The following is an 18,471-nucleotide window of genomic DNA, read 5'->3' as shown; positions in this document are numbered from 1 at the left end:
GAGATGTACCGATAACACAGGAAACCAGAAACCTTTGCATAGTTCTGCGAACACTTCTCTTCCCGCCCTGCCCCCTAGCCAGTGCGTGCCCATTTCCAGGGGTCACCGCCAGCCTGTTGGCATCCTGAGGCCTCCAGGCAGCACTAGTCCTAGGTGCCGCGTGACATGGCCGCTGGAGTTGGAGACTATGAAGTGAGAGCAGTTGTCCCCCCATTAGCCCAGCCCAGGGAAGGCATGCTGGGGACCTCATTCCCTCGCACAGGAGGACCTGGAGCCCTTGCTCTGATCCGGTGGGAGAGGGTGCATGTCCTGGGAGAGAGACAGTCAGAATTCTCAGGCAGGCGTGGGAGGCCAAAGGCCTTGGAGACAGTGGGGTAGCCGAGGGCTGGCACGGTGAACTGTGACTCCAGGTTAGATGCTCCCAGAGGCAGAGGGTTCCAGGAGGCCAGTGCAGTGGTATTGCCCAGCTGGCCTTTCTGCTCTGAACTGGCCTGTGTCCCTTGGGATCTGGCTCAGCTCCTTGTGTGCTGACGTGCGCTTTCTGTGTTCTGTACAGGCAAAGAAGAGAAGGAAGAAGCTAACTACGACTCGCTGAAAATGGAGGCAAGTATGTGCTAGGGTCACCGCCCTGGGGGACTCCACTGCCTTGCCAGCTGTTGGTGATGCGTTAGTCCCTGGAACCCCAGCTAAACCGCAGAGCTAAGTGCAGGCTGGAAGCCTTGACTTCTGCCCTCTAGAAGCAAGAGGACAGGCAGAATCAAGTGGCCACTGGGCCACATGGCTAAGTCCCTGTCAGGCTGCAGCCTGGCATCTGGGGTGGGTACGTCCAACCCCCTGGGCAATCAGAGAGGGGTACAAGAAGCTGCTGCATTGAGCGTGAGAGGCTGGCTAGGTACAGTGCAGTAGATGGACAGTCTCACCAGGGCTTGGGTCAGCACATGGGGGCCTGGGCTAAGTTGTACTCTGGACACTAGACCCCTTATCTACACAGAAGGCACTAGAGCCCTCTAGAGACCCAGGGGTCTCATTCCAGAGCCCATCAGCTCCAGAGTGAGACCCCGATCCCAGAGCCTCTGCTGCATATTGGGACACGATTGCTGGAGCTGTCCCAGGCCCGTATTTTAGATGTGTGTGCACAGATCAGACACACACAGTGGTGTCTACGGTGGGATCTGGCTAATGTAGGGTTAGCTGTGGCTCTGGGTGTCCAATAGGTCTCACTGCTAACCATCTCTGTCTCTGTAATGCACTCCTGTGGGAGGCTGGCAGAGAAATTCTGATTGAACAGGTCTGACTGCCAGTTCCACTACGGGCTCTGGGGTGAGCGCTGCAGCCCGACCGACCGTCGGTGGCTGGTGCTTCCCAGGTTAATTCCTGCAGCTCAGTCCTGCTCAGCCTCCCAGGCACTGCATTGCTAGAACCCATCCTGGGAGAGGCCAACGCTCTAGGCTAATTTTTCTCTGGAGGGAAAAGTGGGAGCTGCAGAAACCTCCCCCATCCCAGTGGAGGGACTGAGGGGACGCAGAGGTCCTGGTACCCTGCTCTGGCCCCAGAGGTCCCATGCTTTTGACATGGTGTAGCCACAGGTAAAACCTGGCCTGGATTTGTGTGCCTCACGCTCTGGCAGTGCCCTGAGCACTGGCACTGGGAGTCAGGAGCCTGGGATCTATTCCCTGATCTGCTGCTGACATGGCCTGCGGTGGGAGAGTCCCTCCCCTGCTGTGTCCCTTGGTCGTCCACGCCCTGCTCGAGGGGTCTCTCTCTGCCCTCACTGCCTTGTTTCCCCCGCGAGCCCCAGGCCCCCATGTTCAGAGCTGTGAGCTGAGAAGCCAGCCCCTTTCAGCCCGTCTCTCTCCTCTTTCGCTGCCTGCGAGCAGGGATCCCGAGGCCGCCTGCGTGGCGGGCTGGGCTGGGAGTCAAGCCTGCGCCAGAGGCCCGTTCAGCGGCTCACCTTCCAGGCCGGGGACCCATATTACATCAGCAAGAGGAAGCGAGACGAGTGGCTGGCCAGGTGGAAGAGGGAGGTAAGGACATGGATTGTGCCGTGCCTGGGTGCAGGCCGGTTCCCCCTGCGAGGGGGACGTTCTGCCAGCCGTAGATAGCAGTGATATAGTGCGCTTCATCTCCGTGGGGATTCAGCCCGGCCTCAGATTTCTGCCCCCACTCACCTGCCCCCATGCTGTTTCATCCCCCTCTCTTACGACGGCTTTCTCGTGTTGGTGGCAGCTCCGTTGAAGCTGACACCTCTCCCCTCCCCTTGGCTCCCCATCACAGATGCAGGTTTCAGAGGAGCACGCGGCCCTCCAGAGCAGGGAGAGCCTTCCACTCGAGCTGTGCTGCTGGCCTGTTCAACGGGGTAGGCGAGAAAATGGTTGGATGAGGCCTTTGTGTTTGAACCAGTCTCTCTAGGTGGAGGGGCAGCAAACAGTTCTAGTAACAAATCGGTGACCATCCGTTGATCACTGTAATTCCTGGGGACAGCAGAACGCAGACCTCTGTGCTCCAAAAGCACAGGGCCCTCCCGCTTGAACTAAAGGAGACTCTGTTAGCGGTGAGCAGTGCAGGGCCTTTAGCGCACAGTTGGGCTGTTTGTAGCCAGCTCCTGACAGCACTATTAATTGTGAACACGCACGTGCTTTGCAGCCCTGTCTGGAGGAGTCTGTAGCTGAGAGCAGAGCCCGCGTGACCAGTGGGGAACTCAGGGAGGTGTGGTGCACACTCAGGAGGTCAGGCCAGGATGTGGGTTACAGCAGGAAGGATCTGCCTCCTTTCTAGTCTCATTCTCTCTCTCCAAAGCCCCCCACCCCCTCTCTTGCCTCACCATCGTGACCAGCAGGGGCTTCTGGGAACTCTGGGGGGTAGCAGAGCCAAACACCAGACAGCATTCTTTGAAATGGTCCCCGTTGTAGGAACCGTATCTCCATGGAAATGTTTCGGTTAGGCCTCCAAGTAAGTCTGCCCGAGGCAAGGGTAGGAGCAAAGGTAGAGAACATGGCTGGGTTCTCCAGGGTGAGCCAGCACAGGCAGTCGTGCAGGAAGGTAACTGACTGGTTACCATTCGTTTTTCATCTTTTTGTTCTGTTTTATTAAGCATTGAGCCAGGTTCCCTGCAGTCCTTGCGGATGCGCAGGGCTGGCTCGAGGGAGCTCGCTCCCAATTTACAGCGGTGAAATGAGAGCAGAGCCTGGGCCATTGTCTCTATGCCAGTGACCACACAAATTATGGAAACCAAGATTTCAGCTAAATGACTGTAACCTTGCCCCACTGAGGCTGTTTTCACTAGCTGTGGTCAGTGAGACGAGAGCGGTCAGTGTAATTTCCTGTTTCTAGTCAGTTTCAGGTACATGTTGTCCTGCCCCCAGCCCAGCGCTGTTGTGTTTGGGTTGGGGAGGCTGCCTGGGTGTGCTCAAAACCAACCAAAAGCTGGTTTCTTAGAACGAGTCGTGTTCCCGAGCTGTGCTGCGCTGGGCAGAAACAGCGGAAGCAGGGGCCCCAAGCAGCTCACGGGGCCCCGATTAGTGTGACTGTACTTACTGGGCAAGTGTGTGCTGGGTTGCTATTGTTCTGGTTTGCGGAGTAATGTAAGCAGTATTCTTCAGGGTGGATGAGGCGTAAGAGGGAGCCCCAAAATATCCTTGCTTAGGGTCCCATGGGCCAGCACCACCTGTGTTCATGAGACTGATTGTTATTTTCCAAAACCGGAATGTGGGGCCTCAAATGCTGCTGTCCCGTTAAGTAGCGTTTGTCTCCTCCCCTCTCGTGGCTCTCCCCGGGCTGTGCTGGACTGTCGGAAATGCCCGGCTGCTGGGCTCTGCTAACCATCTCTGCTTTCAAGTGCAGGTCACAATGCTGCAAGGGGATGGCTTCCTTGCGACCCTCCTTTGTGTGCTGCTCTTCTTCCCTTGCCCTCTGGCAAGGATCGGTGCTGGCAGCTGCCATTGCCGACGGCCGAGGAGATCTGAGCTTGGACAGGGGATATCAGGGGGCAGGTGGAGTCGTCTTTTCTCTCCGGGTGCTGGTGGCCTGGGGCCTCTTGTGGTTTTGGATGGCTTTTCTTTCTGCATCAGGTTCTTTTCCTGCGTGTCTGTGTCTCTCCCTTGGGCTGTTTTCTTGTCCCTAGCCAGACCCCAGAGGACAGGTCCTCCAGGTTCACCATGTGATGATGTCTCCCAATGAATCCGTGCATCTCTGGCTCCTGGCGTTTGCCACTGAACCCTGCCCCATTGGGTCCCTCCCTCCCGTACCCCACTCCCCACACACTGGGAATCGGGCTGCTGAACAGTGGGGAGGAGCTAGTGAGAAGCCTGGAGGAGGAAAGCCTTCCATTGAGTCACTGTCCCACTCTCTCAGACCTGGGCAAGCAGGAGCGCACCTGAGCCAGCCAGAATGCATCCAGACCTCCACTTTTTGCCTTATGTTCGCAGGCAGAGGCCCCTGGAGGATGTAGAGTGAGACAGTCCGTGCCCCAGGAGCTGATAGTCAGTGTAGGCGAGGGTGAGAAGGGAAAGACGTACAAGGAGGGGAACAGACTGACTTAGGGTCCCACAGCAGCTATGGGGCAGAGCTGCCAATATAAGCCAGGTTTCCTGCCTGCCAACCTAGTGCCCTCGCGGCAAGACCAAACTGCCTCTCAGGGCTGGTCGAAGTCTGGAGGGTCCCAGGAAGGTCCTTTGGCCTCTCGCTCTGGCTGTGTCCCGGGAACTCCTGCACACAGAGAGGAGTGTGCAGGAAGCTGCATGGAGGGTGTCTGGACTTCAGGGCTAGTCCTAGATTCCCCAGGCCAGAAGGGACCACTGTGATTATCCTGTCACTCCAGTTTGAACTAAAGCAGATCTCTTAGAACCATCTAGTCTTGCTTTAACATTGCCAGGGCTGGAGAAGCTGCCACAACCTGGGTAAGTTGTTCCCCTCACTATTAAACACTAGCACCTTCTTTTCAGCCTGAATGTGTCTAACTTCCACCTCCACACCCTGAATCTTGTTAGGCAGGGCTGTGCTAGATTGAAGCGCTCGTTACGACACATTTGTTCCCCAAGCCCTTGCCCTTTCTCTGCTTCCCAATGGGATCTTTCCTTTTCTCTTGGTTGCCAGGAGAACCAAGACAAACACAATGTGATTAAACTAAAAACAAACCAGAGTAAATAAATCCAGGCTGCAAGGGACTTTGGCACAAGCCCAGGGCCTGCCTCTGTCCTGCATGGAGGAAGCAGCTGCATCTTTGCTGTCTAGGAGCAAAGACTGCTCGTCCCAGCATACACCGCTCTGTTCTGACCCAACAGGGTTGGTCCCCTTTCATGCTGGGATGGGAATTCATTCTTAAGGCTGTTTGGAGCACTGGATGCTGTGGCCTGTAGTCCATGGGCTGAGAGCTGGTGTGTAGTGTGCTGTGGATTTTCTTGGACTGCTCTTTGGTCCCCCTGTGACCTGCAGCATTCAGTTCTATCCCAAGGCCTCTAAGGAAGACCGTAGGTAGTGGGTCCCCCCGGAAGGAAGGACCCTGCATGCGTCAGCTGGTTGTAATGTGGAGTGTCCACCTCTGTGTGTTCTTGGTCTCGGCCTCATCCTGTAGCTGCCAGTGCAAAGGGACTGGCGCACTGCAAGGCAGGAGAGCCACACAGTAGTTGCGTAGATGGCGTATAACTGGGGTGAGCCATAGAACAAGGAGAGGGAGGGACTGCAGAGAGTTCTCCAGGAGAGCCAGGCCCCTGCCCTGAACAGACACACCCGGTGAATGCAAAGCAGCTTCTTGTCCGAGTTCTTTGCAAGATGGTTGTCAGGGCTGGTACGAGCTGGGGCGGGGGCGGCACAGTCTGAGCACTGCACAGCATGGGAGGCATCGGCAGGAAATGCTTCTGTGGCAGGGGTTGCAGGCACCTGTCTCCATACTGGGTTGGTGGGCACAGACACCATGGAGACAGCACTCAGCCAAAGTGAGGGAGCCTGCCCAAAGCCCACCTCTGCCACGTCCTTGTCCCCTTTCCAGTTACGGTGAAGGAGTGACAAACTTCAGGGCCACAATCTGCGGAGTTACGGCTATTGGGCAAGCAGTGGAGAACAGGCTAGAAGCCAGGGAGTGAGGGACACCAGCTCCCCACAAAAAACAAGTCAATAATTCCCCACCCCAAAATAACCCCCCTCCTCTTCCGTGTCTGCTCTGGTTCTGGTGGTGCAGCTTCCCTTGACTGATGGGCACAAGCGTCCATCATCTTCCGTCTCACTGAGCAGAGGGGGGCTTCAAGGTGCGGGGCCCTTTCCTGAGGCCTCAGTGTGTTGCAAAGGGGAAGGGGATTTCCCTGCGCTGTTGTCCCCCTGCTGCTGCTGCAGCGTCTGCTTCCCACATGGGGCGGCTGGCAGCTTCTGATGTACTGAATGATGTGGTTGTGTTTGCTAACACCCTCCTCTCCTTTACCTTTCTCCCCACAGACTGATAATCCATCGGCATCCCAGCTTGACAAGGTTCGTGGCATGGGTGTAACTTCCTTCTGGGGGGCGGAGCGAGGGGCACGGACATGCTTTGCTTCTGGGCAGTGTTTACTGTGACATTGAAATGATGTGTGGGAGGCGCGGAGCCCCTGGGCTTTGTGCTGCTGGACGTGTTACAGGGTGTGCCCAGACCTCAGACTCCCAGTCACCTGTATTCACTCCCATGTTCACAGGCCTGCTCGTTCACACCCACACTTCCATTCACCCCATCTCACATCCACGCACGGGTGTACACACACTGGCATATAGACATGTACGCCTATGGATGCACAGTTCGACACTTCTGTATGTGTACATGCACTAACAACCCCCCAGAGAGTCACACGGCTAAAGCACCATGTCCACGCACCATCACATTCACTCAGACAGCCCATGCCCACATACAGTCTGTCCCTTTCCCTGCCGTGTTTGTCACACAAATGACACCCGGACGAGCCTTGAGGGGTTAATGAACTGCTAAGCCCTGGCTGAGAGGGCGAGGCGCTGAGAGGTCGAATGCGTTGTATAGGTGCTGTGGGCATGACAGTGCAGACAGCACAGAGGAAAGAGAGGAAGAGATGGTCTCAGAGGAGAGCTGGAAATAGACAGTCCATTAGACTCTGTCAGAGAGATGCAGAAATCTCCTCCCAACAGAAGGAGGAGGCCATTGCGCCGGCACTGGGGGGCGTGTTGAATAGGCGGAGGGGAGGCTGGTGCAGGATGGGTGGGGAGTAGGAGAGAGAGGTCTGTGAAACAGGCTGGGGAAAGCCCGTGGCGGGGCGTGCCTGGGCAGCCAGCAGAGGTGTCTGTGTTTGGGGGAATGTGTGTGTGTGGCCCGGGGAGAGCTAGGACTTACGAGCTGGCTAGCGCCCTGGGTGTGCATTGCACTTTGCAGGTAAAGGAAGTGACTCAGCTCCTGCCCCGAGGAGCTTACAGTGGAGATGAAATCAAAGTGATGGCAGCACAGCATGGTGGAAAGAGGCTAGCCCAGGGAGCTGCCATAGTCAAGGTGAGAGGGAATGGAGATTTCAGCACAGGAGGAGATGAAGCCAGGGCTGATTCTGGCAGCGAACAGGAGGCGGCAATAGGCAGGTTTCCAGGCGCAGGAAATGTGGGAGGAAAAAGAGGTTTTGGGGGGCAGAGGAGGGCCCTGATGTAAAGGCAAACAGAAGTTTGATAGGGGATCAGTCAGCGAGCAGTGTGTGTAGCCCACTCCTGCCAGACTGTACCCTGCTGACAGACACATATCAAATATAGAGCCGGTTCCTGCCTCAAAGAGTTTGCAGTCCAAAACCAGACAGGACTAGGACAAAGGATGCAGCACCATTTTAAAACCCTCTTTGTCTAGATGTATTCTCCTTCTTTGGAGCCGTAGGTTCTTACCCCTTGCCTGTTAAGGTTCGTTGGCTGTAGTATAGCAGTGACAGCTCTACAATAACTATGGTGAAGACCAGCTTTCTTGTTTGAAATTTGACTGTGCTAAGTGCTCTAAAATCTACACGACTACTCAGATTGCTTTGTTGTGTCTTCTTCAGTGCGGGGTTTGGTAAAGGATCCAGATTTGGGGCCATTTGACCAATGATTCCCTCGATAGAACCCCCTGGGGAAAAAACAATTTGTCTTAAAGTTGACAGATTCTGGTGACCATTTTTTGCTCGCAGGTAGAACTCAGATCCTCACTCCAGCATGTCCAGCGCTCAAGGGTTACCCCAAGACAGGGCTTGGCACCCACCAGCCCTGGGGGAAATCAAATAAAAACATGATTTGAAAAAGCATTGCTTCTCCAGTTAGACACGTCACAAGTATCATGTGCTTATCGACCCCTTTAATTAATTCCACTACATATGTCCGGAGAGAGGCTAGCTGTCTGGAAAAGTCACTGTGTGCCACAGGGTCTGAGTGGTTCTGAGGACGTGTTCTGCTCAGGGACTCTGAGCACCAAGCCAGGTACTGTGAGTTCAGATCCAACCCGGGGTAGGAACAGGCAGTTAAAAAAGCAGGCATGTTGCTCCAGTCTGCTTCTGTCCCCGGCAGTCTTAGATTGAAGAAACATAATATGAGGACAAACGAGTATTCAGAAGGCGCTGAAACTAGGAAGAAAGTAAACTACAGATGCTGATGCTCCCTGGGAGGGGCGAGTTCTTAGGGGTGGAAGAATAGGTGGGAATAGGGGAGCAGGATTGGAGAATCAGGGGATGGGGAGTTGAAGAGGAGAGGAGAGGAGAGGAGAGGAGAGGAGAGGAGGAAGGGGTGGGACACTGGGAAGTGGGATATGGGGGGTGACTAACGGGGAGAGTAGGGACAGAGTCACTTGGCAGCCCCACATTCCTCTCCTATGTGTGCGCCATATGCCCCCCATGTGAGTTGGGATCTGAGGGTCCCTGCTTCCTCCAGCGGTGTCTGAGCTCCACTCCCTCCACTCCGTGTGTGTCAGGATCTTGGGGGGGTCTGCTCATCTATGTGGATGTGACTCCCTATTTCCTTGCCCTCCTCATGTGACCCAGGTTTTGGAGGGGTCTTGCCTTTCTAGGAGTGTCTGCACCCCCCTTCTAAATCCAATCATGTGATCTGGGAGTCACTGCTCCTGTGTGAGTATCTGAACCCTGCTTCCGGCCCCCCTCATGTGAGCTAGGAGGATCTGGGGAAGCCCTGCCACTCTGGCATGGGGAGCTTGGAACAGGCATGAGGCTCAGAGCATGCACCAGGAAAGCACCCACTGACACACTGTTGAGGCTGGCTGGAGTGAGGAGCTGAGAACCGGCGTGCTAGGCTCTGCTCTAGTACTAGGGTGCAGAGACGGGAACACCCACTGCCAGGAATGGAGCAATTCATGTGTCTCAGAGCTGCTCTTTCAGCTTGCATTCATCTCCATGGGGTGTTCCCTTTCATCAGAGAACATCGCATTGAGATAAATGAGCCACTTACCACCGCTCTGAGCCTCTAATTGTGACGTCTGGAACCCACCCTGGGCAGAAATCTGAAAGAATCGTAAACATTTGGGGGAAATCTGCCTGTCACGGTGGTGGGGGTCTGGTTTGGGGTTTTTTAAGAAATGTAATCTGAGTACAGCAGAATACTCAGATGTGCTGAATGTATTTTTGAGAAGAAAATGAATTACACATGCGAATGCTCGCTAGGAGGGGAAACGGTGATTAGAGGTGCAAGAGTAGGTGATAATAGGGGTCTGCAGTGAGGGATAGTGGTGTTCTGGGGAGGGGGATAAATGGGAATGGTGGTAGGGGAAGAAAAAAGAGTTGGAGAGCTCGGTTAAGGGGGAAGGAGTGGGAGAGGATAAGGGGGGAAGGCTTGCAACCATTTCAAAGCATGACCGTTATCCTCTTTCTACTGTAACTCTATGTACAGGAGAGAGGAGAAGCCCTGAGGAGTCACAGAGAACCCTGTGTTCTAATAGACAGATCACTGTACTAGGACTATTCCTAGCTCTGCCACTGGCCTGCTGGGTGACCTTGGACACATCACTTCACCTCTCAGTGCCTCAGTTTCCCATGTGTAAAATGAGCTCTTTGAGAACTCACTATATATAAAACCTAAATCTTTTGATTGTTACCTAGCCACAGTAACATATCAGCTGCAAACCCAGGTGAGCACTATAGCTGTCAAAATGACCAATAACTCTTACCAACAAACATTTCTCTTCATGTTTAAAAAACTAGGAAGTTAAATGGCAAAAACTTAGTTAACGCAGAGTTCAGGTTGCCTGGTGTTGGATCGCACCCTTCCAGAACGTTGAATTTGGCAAAACTCCACCTCTGAAACCCAGGAAATACTGAGTTAAGGTAAACGCCCATGCAGCCTTAACTGTGGTCTCTTTGAGCAATGCCCCGATACACCCATAACACACAGTCCAACTCTTCCTTGTCCCTGTGATGGACAGGTGTGTCTGCATGTGCCCTGTGCTTAAACACTGAGCCTACTCCCCCTACAGAATACCACACCTGTAACATTTAACAACCACTTCATTACCCATTTACAATCCCTTCCCACTTGCACCCAGGCTACCTACTAACCCTTTACTTTTCCCTACCCATCATTAAATACACAGACACTCATGTCTCACTTCACTCCTGACAATAACTATGGCAAGGAAACCCCAGTGCCCCACTACTGACAGCCTACGTGATTCTGTGTGGAAACGGAGCAGATGGGACCCTCAAGGTACACATACACCTCTTGTCTTTGATAACAGGGCTCAGTCCCAGATCCTCCTGTCACAATCACAGCTCTGCCAAGCTGATCCACCGTATTCCTCCACCACTGCAGCGAACGAGGCTGCAGTGCATGCAGAGAATTGCCCAGGGCTACTGCCAGCTCCAGGGGGCAGAGTCAAGGTTGAGTGGCCATGCACCCCAAGACTATATTTCATGGTTTTCAGAAGTTTGAGTTTTGCTGAACCTTAACCCGGCGTTAACGAATGTTTTTGCCATTTAATTTTGACTGAAAGCCTCACTGACTTTGTATTCTTAGACTGAACACTCTGTGGGGCAGGACCCGAGCCGCCCGCTGCACAGTGGAGACCTGATCCTGAGCAGGGATCCTGCAATAGACACAGTGTGATTTACTAGGGCTCTGTTGTCCCTTTACAGTTGTCCATTTTGAAATCTGTTTTGCTGTGCTTGAAGCAGCCCCCGTGGCAAAGGGAAGCGCTTCTCTTTTGGCCCGAAGGAAGCAGAGCAGTTTATTTGATCAAGTCAGGCACAGAGGGTTCATTAAAGGTGTTAAAAGTTCTGTACAGTCATGTATCATTTGAACAAAAGTAGCAGCTAGTGATTAGAAGGAGAAGATGGTAAAGAGCCCAGGGCCAAGAATGGACTTCCTGGGGCAGAGCAGGAGCCCCCTCCAGGGATGCAGAACTAACTGTTAGCTCAGGAGTAGACCCATTTCAGGAGGGGCACGGAGATGCCAGCATAGCTGTGAAGTGGGCCAGAGAACGGTGGCTGCTCTGGGGTCAGCAAGAAGGAGCCTTTGTCAGCTCAGGAGAGGAGGTGGTTAACTCCATGGAGGAGAGAGATTCCATGCTGTGGGGGGAAGCCCTGGCTGATCTGGATCCAGGACACAGTGTGAGAGGGGCTGGGGAGATGAGAGGAAGTGACTCGCTCAGGCACTTTGGTGAGACAGGGAAGGTCAGAGATGGGAACTGAGAGAGGGCCCTGGGATGGAAAGTGGCCGGTAAAGAGATGGCGAAAGAACCAGAGGTCAAGTTGTCAGTGGTAGTACCATAGGGAGCCAGGTGGCCAATCAGAGAGGTAGGGAGTGAAGGAAGGAAAGAGCTTTAAGAGCCTGTATGCCGTTAGAAAGATCCAGGAGGGACAGTGGAGGGGAGGAGTACATAGAGTATGGTGGATAGGCAGGGCCATTTCATAGGGACTGTGATCCAGACCCAGGTGACGCCAAAGCCATGTCAGCCGGAGAGGGAAACGGCCACCAGGCTTTGGCCAGACTGGGGGAGATGCGGAGAGCCGACGGGACAGAGAGATACAGGGAGATGAGGACCTGCAGGGAGATGGCCCTTGCCCAGTGGTGAGGTGGGAATGGACAGAGGGGAGTGAGGGTGGAGGGGAGCAGACAGGTTTTGTGAGCAAGGAGTGTAATTTGGAAGTGGATGGGGAGCCAGCGGAGAGGCTTTGAGATGCCGGGGCGGTCAGCTGTTTTGTGAGCGTGAAGAAGTGGGGAAGCAGCAAAGGCTCCCTCTGAGCAGCTGGGGATCGTTGTGCTTCGCTGGAAGGGGGTGGGCTTGGGGCCTGGAGAAGAGGTGAATGATGCAGAGATGGAAATGAAGATGACAAGTGCCCAGGGGAAGGGGAAATGAGACTGGTCCTGAGGGCAGCCCAGAGAGTGCTGGAGAGAGATCTCAGCTCCTGCTGCATGTCTGTGGCCCCCTTCGTTTGCCTGAGCAGATGGGGGGCACCTGGTTCCTGTCATGTTAGGAGATGGAGGGGCACCTGGGCCCCCGTCGCCTGCCAGAGGGGATGGGGGGGTACCTGGGTCCCCATCGCCTGTCTGAGGGGACGGGGGGCACATGAGTCCCCGTCGCCTGTCTGAGGGGATGGGGGGCACCTGGGCCCCCGTCGCCTGTCTGAGGAGATGGGGTACATCTCAGCCATTGGAGTGTGTGTGTGAGCAGTCGGTGGGGAGAAGGGGGTGACTAGGCCATGAAGCATGTGTGAGATGGGAAGGCACCTGGTCTACTGTCGCCTATCTGAGGAGATGGGGGGAGGGCATCTGTCGCCCCCTCCCACACCTGTTTGAGGAGATGGGGGTACAGCTCAGCCATTGGAGTGTGTGTCTGAGGGGCAGGCAGGGAGCAGTGGGGATCTGAGGGGTGAGCAGGGAGCAGTGGGTCTGAGGGGTGAGCAGGGGGCGCCTTAGGGATGGGTGGGAAGCAGGGGTGTCTGAGGGGTGAACAGGGAGCAGTGGGTCTGAGAGGCGAGCAGGGGGTGTCTTAGGGGTGGGTGGAAAGCAGGGGTGTCTGAGGGGTGAGCAGGGAGCAGTGGGTCTCAGGGGCGAGCAGGGGAGGCTTAGGGGTGCGTGGGAAGCAGGGGAGTCTGAGGGGTGAGCAGGGAGCAGTGGGTCTGAGGGGCAAGCAGGGGGCGCCTTAGGGGCGGGCTGGGAGCAGTGGGGATCTGAGGAGTGAACAGGGGGCATCTGAGGAGCAAGCAGGGGGCGTCTTGGGGGGGTGGGAAGCAGGGGTGTCTGAGGGGTGAACAGGGACAGTGGGTCTGAGGAGCAAGCAGGGGGTACCGTAGGGGTGGGTGGGAAGCAGGGTTGTCTGAGGGATGAGCAGGGAGCAGTGGGTCTGAGGGGTGAGCAGGGGGCGTCTTAGCGGTGGGTGGGAAGCAGGGGTGTCTGGGGGGTGAGCAGGGAGCAGTGGGTCTGAGGGGCGAGCAGGGGAGGCTTAGGGGTGCATGGGAAGCAGGGGTGTCTGGGGGTGAGGAGGGAGCAGTAGGTCTGAGGGGCGAGCAGGGGGCGCCTTGGGAGTGGGTGGGAAGCAGGAGTGTCTGAGGGGTGAGCAGGGAGCAGTGGGTCTGAGGGGCGAGCAGGGGAGGCTTAGGGGTGCGTGGGAAGCAGGGGTGTCTGGGGGTGAGCAGGGAGCAGTGGGTCTGAGGGGCGAGCAGGGGAGGCTTAGGGGTGCGTGGGAAGCAGGGGTGTCTGAGGGGTGAGCAGGGAGCAGTGGGTCTGAGCGCGGGGAGGATGAGGGGGTAGATCTGGTTTGAGAGGTTGGGTCTCAGTCCTTGCTGCGTGTCTGGGAGAGGGCAGGGGCGTGCTGGCCCCCAGAGCCTGGCAGAGATGGCGGAGGAAGGGGCCGTCTCTTCCCCATGACTTGTCTTTGGGAACCGAGGCCTCAGGCTCCCTCTTGCGATGCTGGGTGTCTTGGCCTGTTTCAGGTTTGGGGAATCCCCCAACTCCCTGCACAGCCGTGGAGCAGGCCCCCGACTCGGGCCCTTGTGGTGCCGACTCATGCCCGGGCGAGTTCGTGGCCCAGCCAGAGCTTGTGAAGGGTGGGAACGTGGCGGTGGAGGTGGAGGCAAGGGGTGCTGAGGGGGCCAGAGCAGGCCGGGCTGGAGGTTAGTCCGGAGGAAAGGAGGTGCCTGGTAGTGCCGCGCCAGGGTGTCATGCTGACCTAGGAGGATGGGGACAGGTGAGAGCAGGCTCAGAGCTCGGAGGGGGCTGTGGGGGGGGTGACGGGCCGGCGGGATCAGGCCGTAGTGGGAGGTACACGCCAACCAGAACTGACCCACCCGTTCTGTGATGCCTGCAGACCCTGCCCTGCCACCCCACCAGGCCTTTGACCCTCAGCCTGCAGGCCTCTGCTCTGAAACCAGCTGTCCCCACCCTGCCCCTCCCCTGTACTTGGCCCAGATGCTGTGACCCCACCTCCCCACTGGCCCGGGGCGGGAGCTGCTGAGGGAAGGGGATGGGTCTGTTTGCCCTTTGGAAGGGTTAGCCAGCTGTGCGCCATAGCCAGATGCTGCTTCTGGGCTAGGGAAACAAGCAGCAGAGTGTATCCAGCCCACCCCAAACACCTTCCTGCTTCTGCCCATCTCTGCGCTGGGCTGATTGCAAGAGCTCTTCCTCGAGCACGCTCTTCCTGCCTCACTCCATAATCCCTTCCTTCTTCCGCTCCGATAATCCCTCTTCCGCTCCGATAATCCCTTCCTTCTTCCGCTCCGTCTCCCTCTCCTTCGTCACTTGCTGACTGTCAGCTGTGTCTCCCTAGCAACAGGTCCTCTCCCAGCTGCAGACTGCTGGCTATTTATAGACCCTGGCCTGCCAAGCGGCTGCTTTGGGCAGTTGCTTTCCATCGGTATAGGGCTGGGGAATGGGGACTGGATTGCCAGGGTGGCTCTTCTCTCCCTCCTGCTGCTGACCCCCCAGAATGGTGCAGAGGAGACCTGCAAGCTGCAGCAGGGACTGAATGCAAGAGAAGAAACTGCATCGGGGTAGTGACAGGGGGAAAGGTTAGGGGGGAAATTTGAGTGTAGCTACTGCCTAAGAGGGGAGGCCCTGAGTTTCAGACCCTCATTGCACCTGTCCTGTGCACCTCACACGCAGGCGGGGTGCTGCAAGCTCTGGCAAAGTCTTTGAAGTCCAGCAGACTACCTTCAGAGAGACACCTGGATTCTGCAGTTTGAAGCCTACAGGACTTTTGCTTGGACACAGTTTGGTCCTTTCACTTGGTCATTGTTCTGAGGTCTGACCCTGGGCAAAGCAGATGGATTAAAAGGACAAGTCTGACCAGGAATAGCCCTGCTGTGTGCAGGTCAGGCTTGTGACTCTTCCCTCCTGCCACTGCTCTTCCCTCCCGCTGGGACCTGGGTTAGCCAACTTCTGCGCTCTCAGAGAGCTCAGCCCTGTGCCTGGAGCAAGCCTGCCAGAGACCGGTGGAGCTGCAAGAGCCCATGGGGACAGGGGGTCCCTGGCGACAAAGGCTCTGATTGATGTCACCTGTTCTGTCTGTGTCAGTGTGATTTCCTGAGCTGGATCTCTCCATCCCAGATCCATGCCCTTTACCCATGGCACATGTTGATGTTCTGCCATCCAGGCCAGACAGAGAGAGGCACACACATGAGAAGCGACAGAGGAAGGGCTACTAGATAGATGAGGAGAAAGGGCGCCAAATTCAGCCCTAGGAGTAGGGGCAGCTCCCGTTGTGTCCACTTACACCAGTGGGGAATCAGTCCATCAGGGTAGAGGGAGCACTAGTGAGAAAGAGATGGAGAAATGCCACGTGGGGGGAGATGGGGAAAGACTGAGGATGAGAGCTGTGGCCTTCAACTCAGGTCACGAGTTCCAGTGCAGCTCCAGTGGGAATCATTCCCACCTGCGGGCATTCAGCAGGGCTGGAGTGTAGCGAGCTGGGAGACTCAGGGCAGTTCTGTGTGGACAAGTATCCACATCACAAAGCCACCAGTGCAGTTTCCTGCACTGTTGGCAGCAAGGTCCTGGAGCCTGATCTGCTGCCTCACCTCAGAGGGGATCACACTAGTGCAGGCTCTGGTATGCTGCTTTGGCATTGTATGGGGGGCCCTTGCCCTCCCATTGCCAAGGCAGTGCCTTTCTGTGGATGCATAGAGGCGTCAGTTTCCAGGGCTGTCAGGCTGGTGCCTGCTGATTTAGAGCCATGTGCAGCCCTGGCACCACTTCCATAAAGCCCAGTGGGTGCGGTGTGCAGGCGGGAGGGCGTGAGTTGCCTTCCGTAGGAGATTCTGGCAGAACAGGGATCCAGAAGGGGCTGTAGCTTTCTTGCAGATTGGAAGCTGCAGCAGATGGATCTTGGTTTTGATCTTGGGTAAGGATTGTGCCTGAGTCTCCTACATTAGTAAAAGTGGAAATGGCCCCAAGCCAAAACTCCAGCTTGGGAATCAGATCCCAAAGTTTGGAATGGGCCAAACTTTGGGAAAGTCTGGATCCCAACCTGGGCTTTGGGTTGGTCCCATTGTAGAAAGATGAGGTTTGCATCTGCAGAGTGACTCCAGGATTTTGTTCTGGGATAAGTCTTGCTTAGGACAAGATTCATTGGGTTCTACCCTGCAGCCCGTGGCACCTGGGGCTCAGCCAGGTTGAAAACCTGGCCTGGCCTTGATTACCCTTTAAAGAGTGGAGCAGTCTACACCGGGAAACCCATGCTGAAGGGACCTTACTGTGTAACAACAAAGTGTCCCTACATTTACCAGCAGCTCAGGGAATAATGAAAATGAGAGGCAAAGTGTTATTGTGCAGCTGCCCCTTTAAAATAATAACAAAATGCCAAACGCTGCCTGGATTCTGACTCCACAGAGCCCCTCGTGACAATCGTGGTCAAAGTGATACTCAAAGGCCAAGCGTTGGGGACGGTGAGGCCACACAGGTGTGACCCATGGCAACTAGCGATCTCATCTCTTAGCGACGTGCTTATGTTGCCCCCTCACTTTAGCAGCTGCGCACCTCTCTTAGAGGATGTGTCTATGGATCCACACATGTGCCACAGACACACAACTTTGGAGTCTTTGTGTCAGTGTCCCTCGGGCTGCACATGCGCTCTGTGCCTCCTCGTGCTCCAATATGAGGGCATAAAAGGTGGAACGGTCACAGCCCTCCCTCAGTTCCCATTTACCCTTGTGGCTGCAGGATGGAACCTGGGCAGTGTCCAACCTATTTCTGTGGTTTCTAACTCATGAAGAAATCTCACTGCACCTTTTGTTCTGTTAAGAACCTTTTAGTTGTATGTTCAAAAAGAAGGAAAAGGACAGGCAGCAAACCTCCCATCCCCTGCCATACATCCCTTGTACAGCAGGGTGAAAGCACTTCATGCTAGCCGTTAGCAGTGGTGGATGCTAAACCCAGAGGGTTTAAACCCTGTCTTTCCTGCAGTGGTCTGATGCCCTTAGTCAATAGACACAGCAGATGCCTCAGGGTAGAACACGTCCCTGACAAATGTTCCATCTGCCACTCCTCGTCCTGCATCCAAAAATCTTGAGATGGGAGACTCAAACTACGCTTCTTGGAGTAAACGTGATCCAAGATGGATCTGAGGAGACCCTGGCTACCAGGCACCACACCTCTGGCTCCAGCAGGGAGAAAAAACCTGAAAGTGCACCAAGATTATCAGTGTCAGCACCAGCTGCATCAGCCCCAGCCCCTGGGCAGAGAGACCCTGCCTGTCCAGCCTGGATGCTGAGTGACATACCCACACCAAGCACAAACACTGCTCGAAACGGTCAACACAACCATCCCACAAGGGGGACTCAGGGTCCAGAGATAAGTCCTCAAAACCCTCTGTGATGCCAAAGGATGGGAGCAAGGCACCTTCAGAGAAGAAGGCTTGAGAGACTGTCACGCCAGTTCCCGTTGACACCAAGATCCACACCGGTACCAGCTCTGACCAGTAGCCCTTCTTAGGAGCAACCTTCACCCCTCCTCCCAGCACTGGAGCTGGTACTGACTGTGACACTGGCACCTTCAGCATCAGCACCAGAACTGCATCCAACGGCACTACTGATCTCTGAGATGTACTTCTCCTTGCAGTGCCCAGGCCACTCCCCCTCTCCCCTTTGAGCTGGGAGCACTCTCCTGAGAGACTGGAACAGTACCCAAAAGGGTATTCCAGAAGAGCCCAGTTCCAGGCTCTGACACGTGACTGGCAGTGGATGGCCAGTACCAGTATAATGTGCTATCATGGACATACTAGCTTTATTGGGGCCCTCCTTGCCACAGGCCCCAAAGTAAAGCCCCATCACAAGGTAGCTTGGGAGACACTCCAACTGTCCTCCTTGCCTGAGGAATGAATCCTTGTCATCCCACAACAAGGTTGTCACCTCGTCCCTGACACCGGCTGTTGATTTTCAGACCTTCCGAGATTGGCTCTCAAGGAGAGCTGAAACTTTATACATCGAGACAATGGTGATCCAAGACAATACACATAAGCTGTTCAACACATTCAGCTGCTTGGTCCCACAAGACTTGCCCTTCCAATTAATGAGGACATATTGGACGCAGCGAGGGGTCTGCGGC

The 18,471-nt window shown here is 55.5% G+C and overlaps 1 protein-coding gene across 18 annotated transcripts in view; it reads left to right on the top strand.

The window, feature by feature from the left end:
• The window catches only part of DNMT3A (DNA methyltransferase 3 alpha), a 242,092-nt gene that overhangs the window by 134,162 nt on the left and 89,459 nt on the right, over positions 1–18,471 (top strand). For 11 of the 18 annotated variants that reach the window (XM_038394727.2, XM_043509959.1, XM_038394733.2 and 8 more), the window contains 3 exons: positions 557–603; positions 1,878–2,024; positions 6,424–6,456. In XM_038394727.2, the coding sequence (XP_038250655.1) occupies positions 557–603; positions 1,878–2,024; positions 6,424–6,456 (227 nt within the window). The remainder of the gene's footprint in view (positions 1–556; positions 604–1,877; positions 2,025–6,423; positions 6,457–18,471) is intronic. The other 7 variants (XM_043509969.1, XM_043509972.1, XM_043509971.1 and 4 more) reach the window with 1 other exon arrangement.

The sequence above is a fragment of the Dermochelys coriacea genome, chromosome 3 (genome assembly GCF_009764565.3).
Source record: "Dermochelys coriacea isolate rDerCor1 chromosome 3, rDerCor1.pri.v4, whole genome shotgun sequence".
Taxonomy (NCBI): Eukaryota; Metazoa; Chordata; order Testudines; family Dermochelyidae; genus Dermochelys; species Dermochelys coriacea.
Note: the sequence above shows the minus strand (reverse complement) of the source record. Positions and strands in the feature narration are given on the sequence as shown.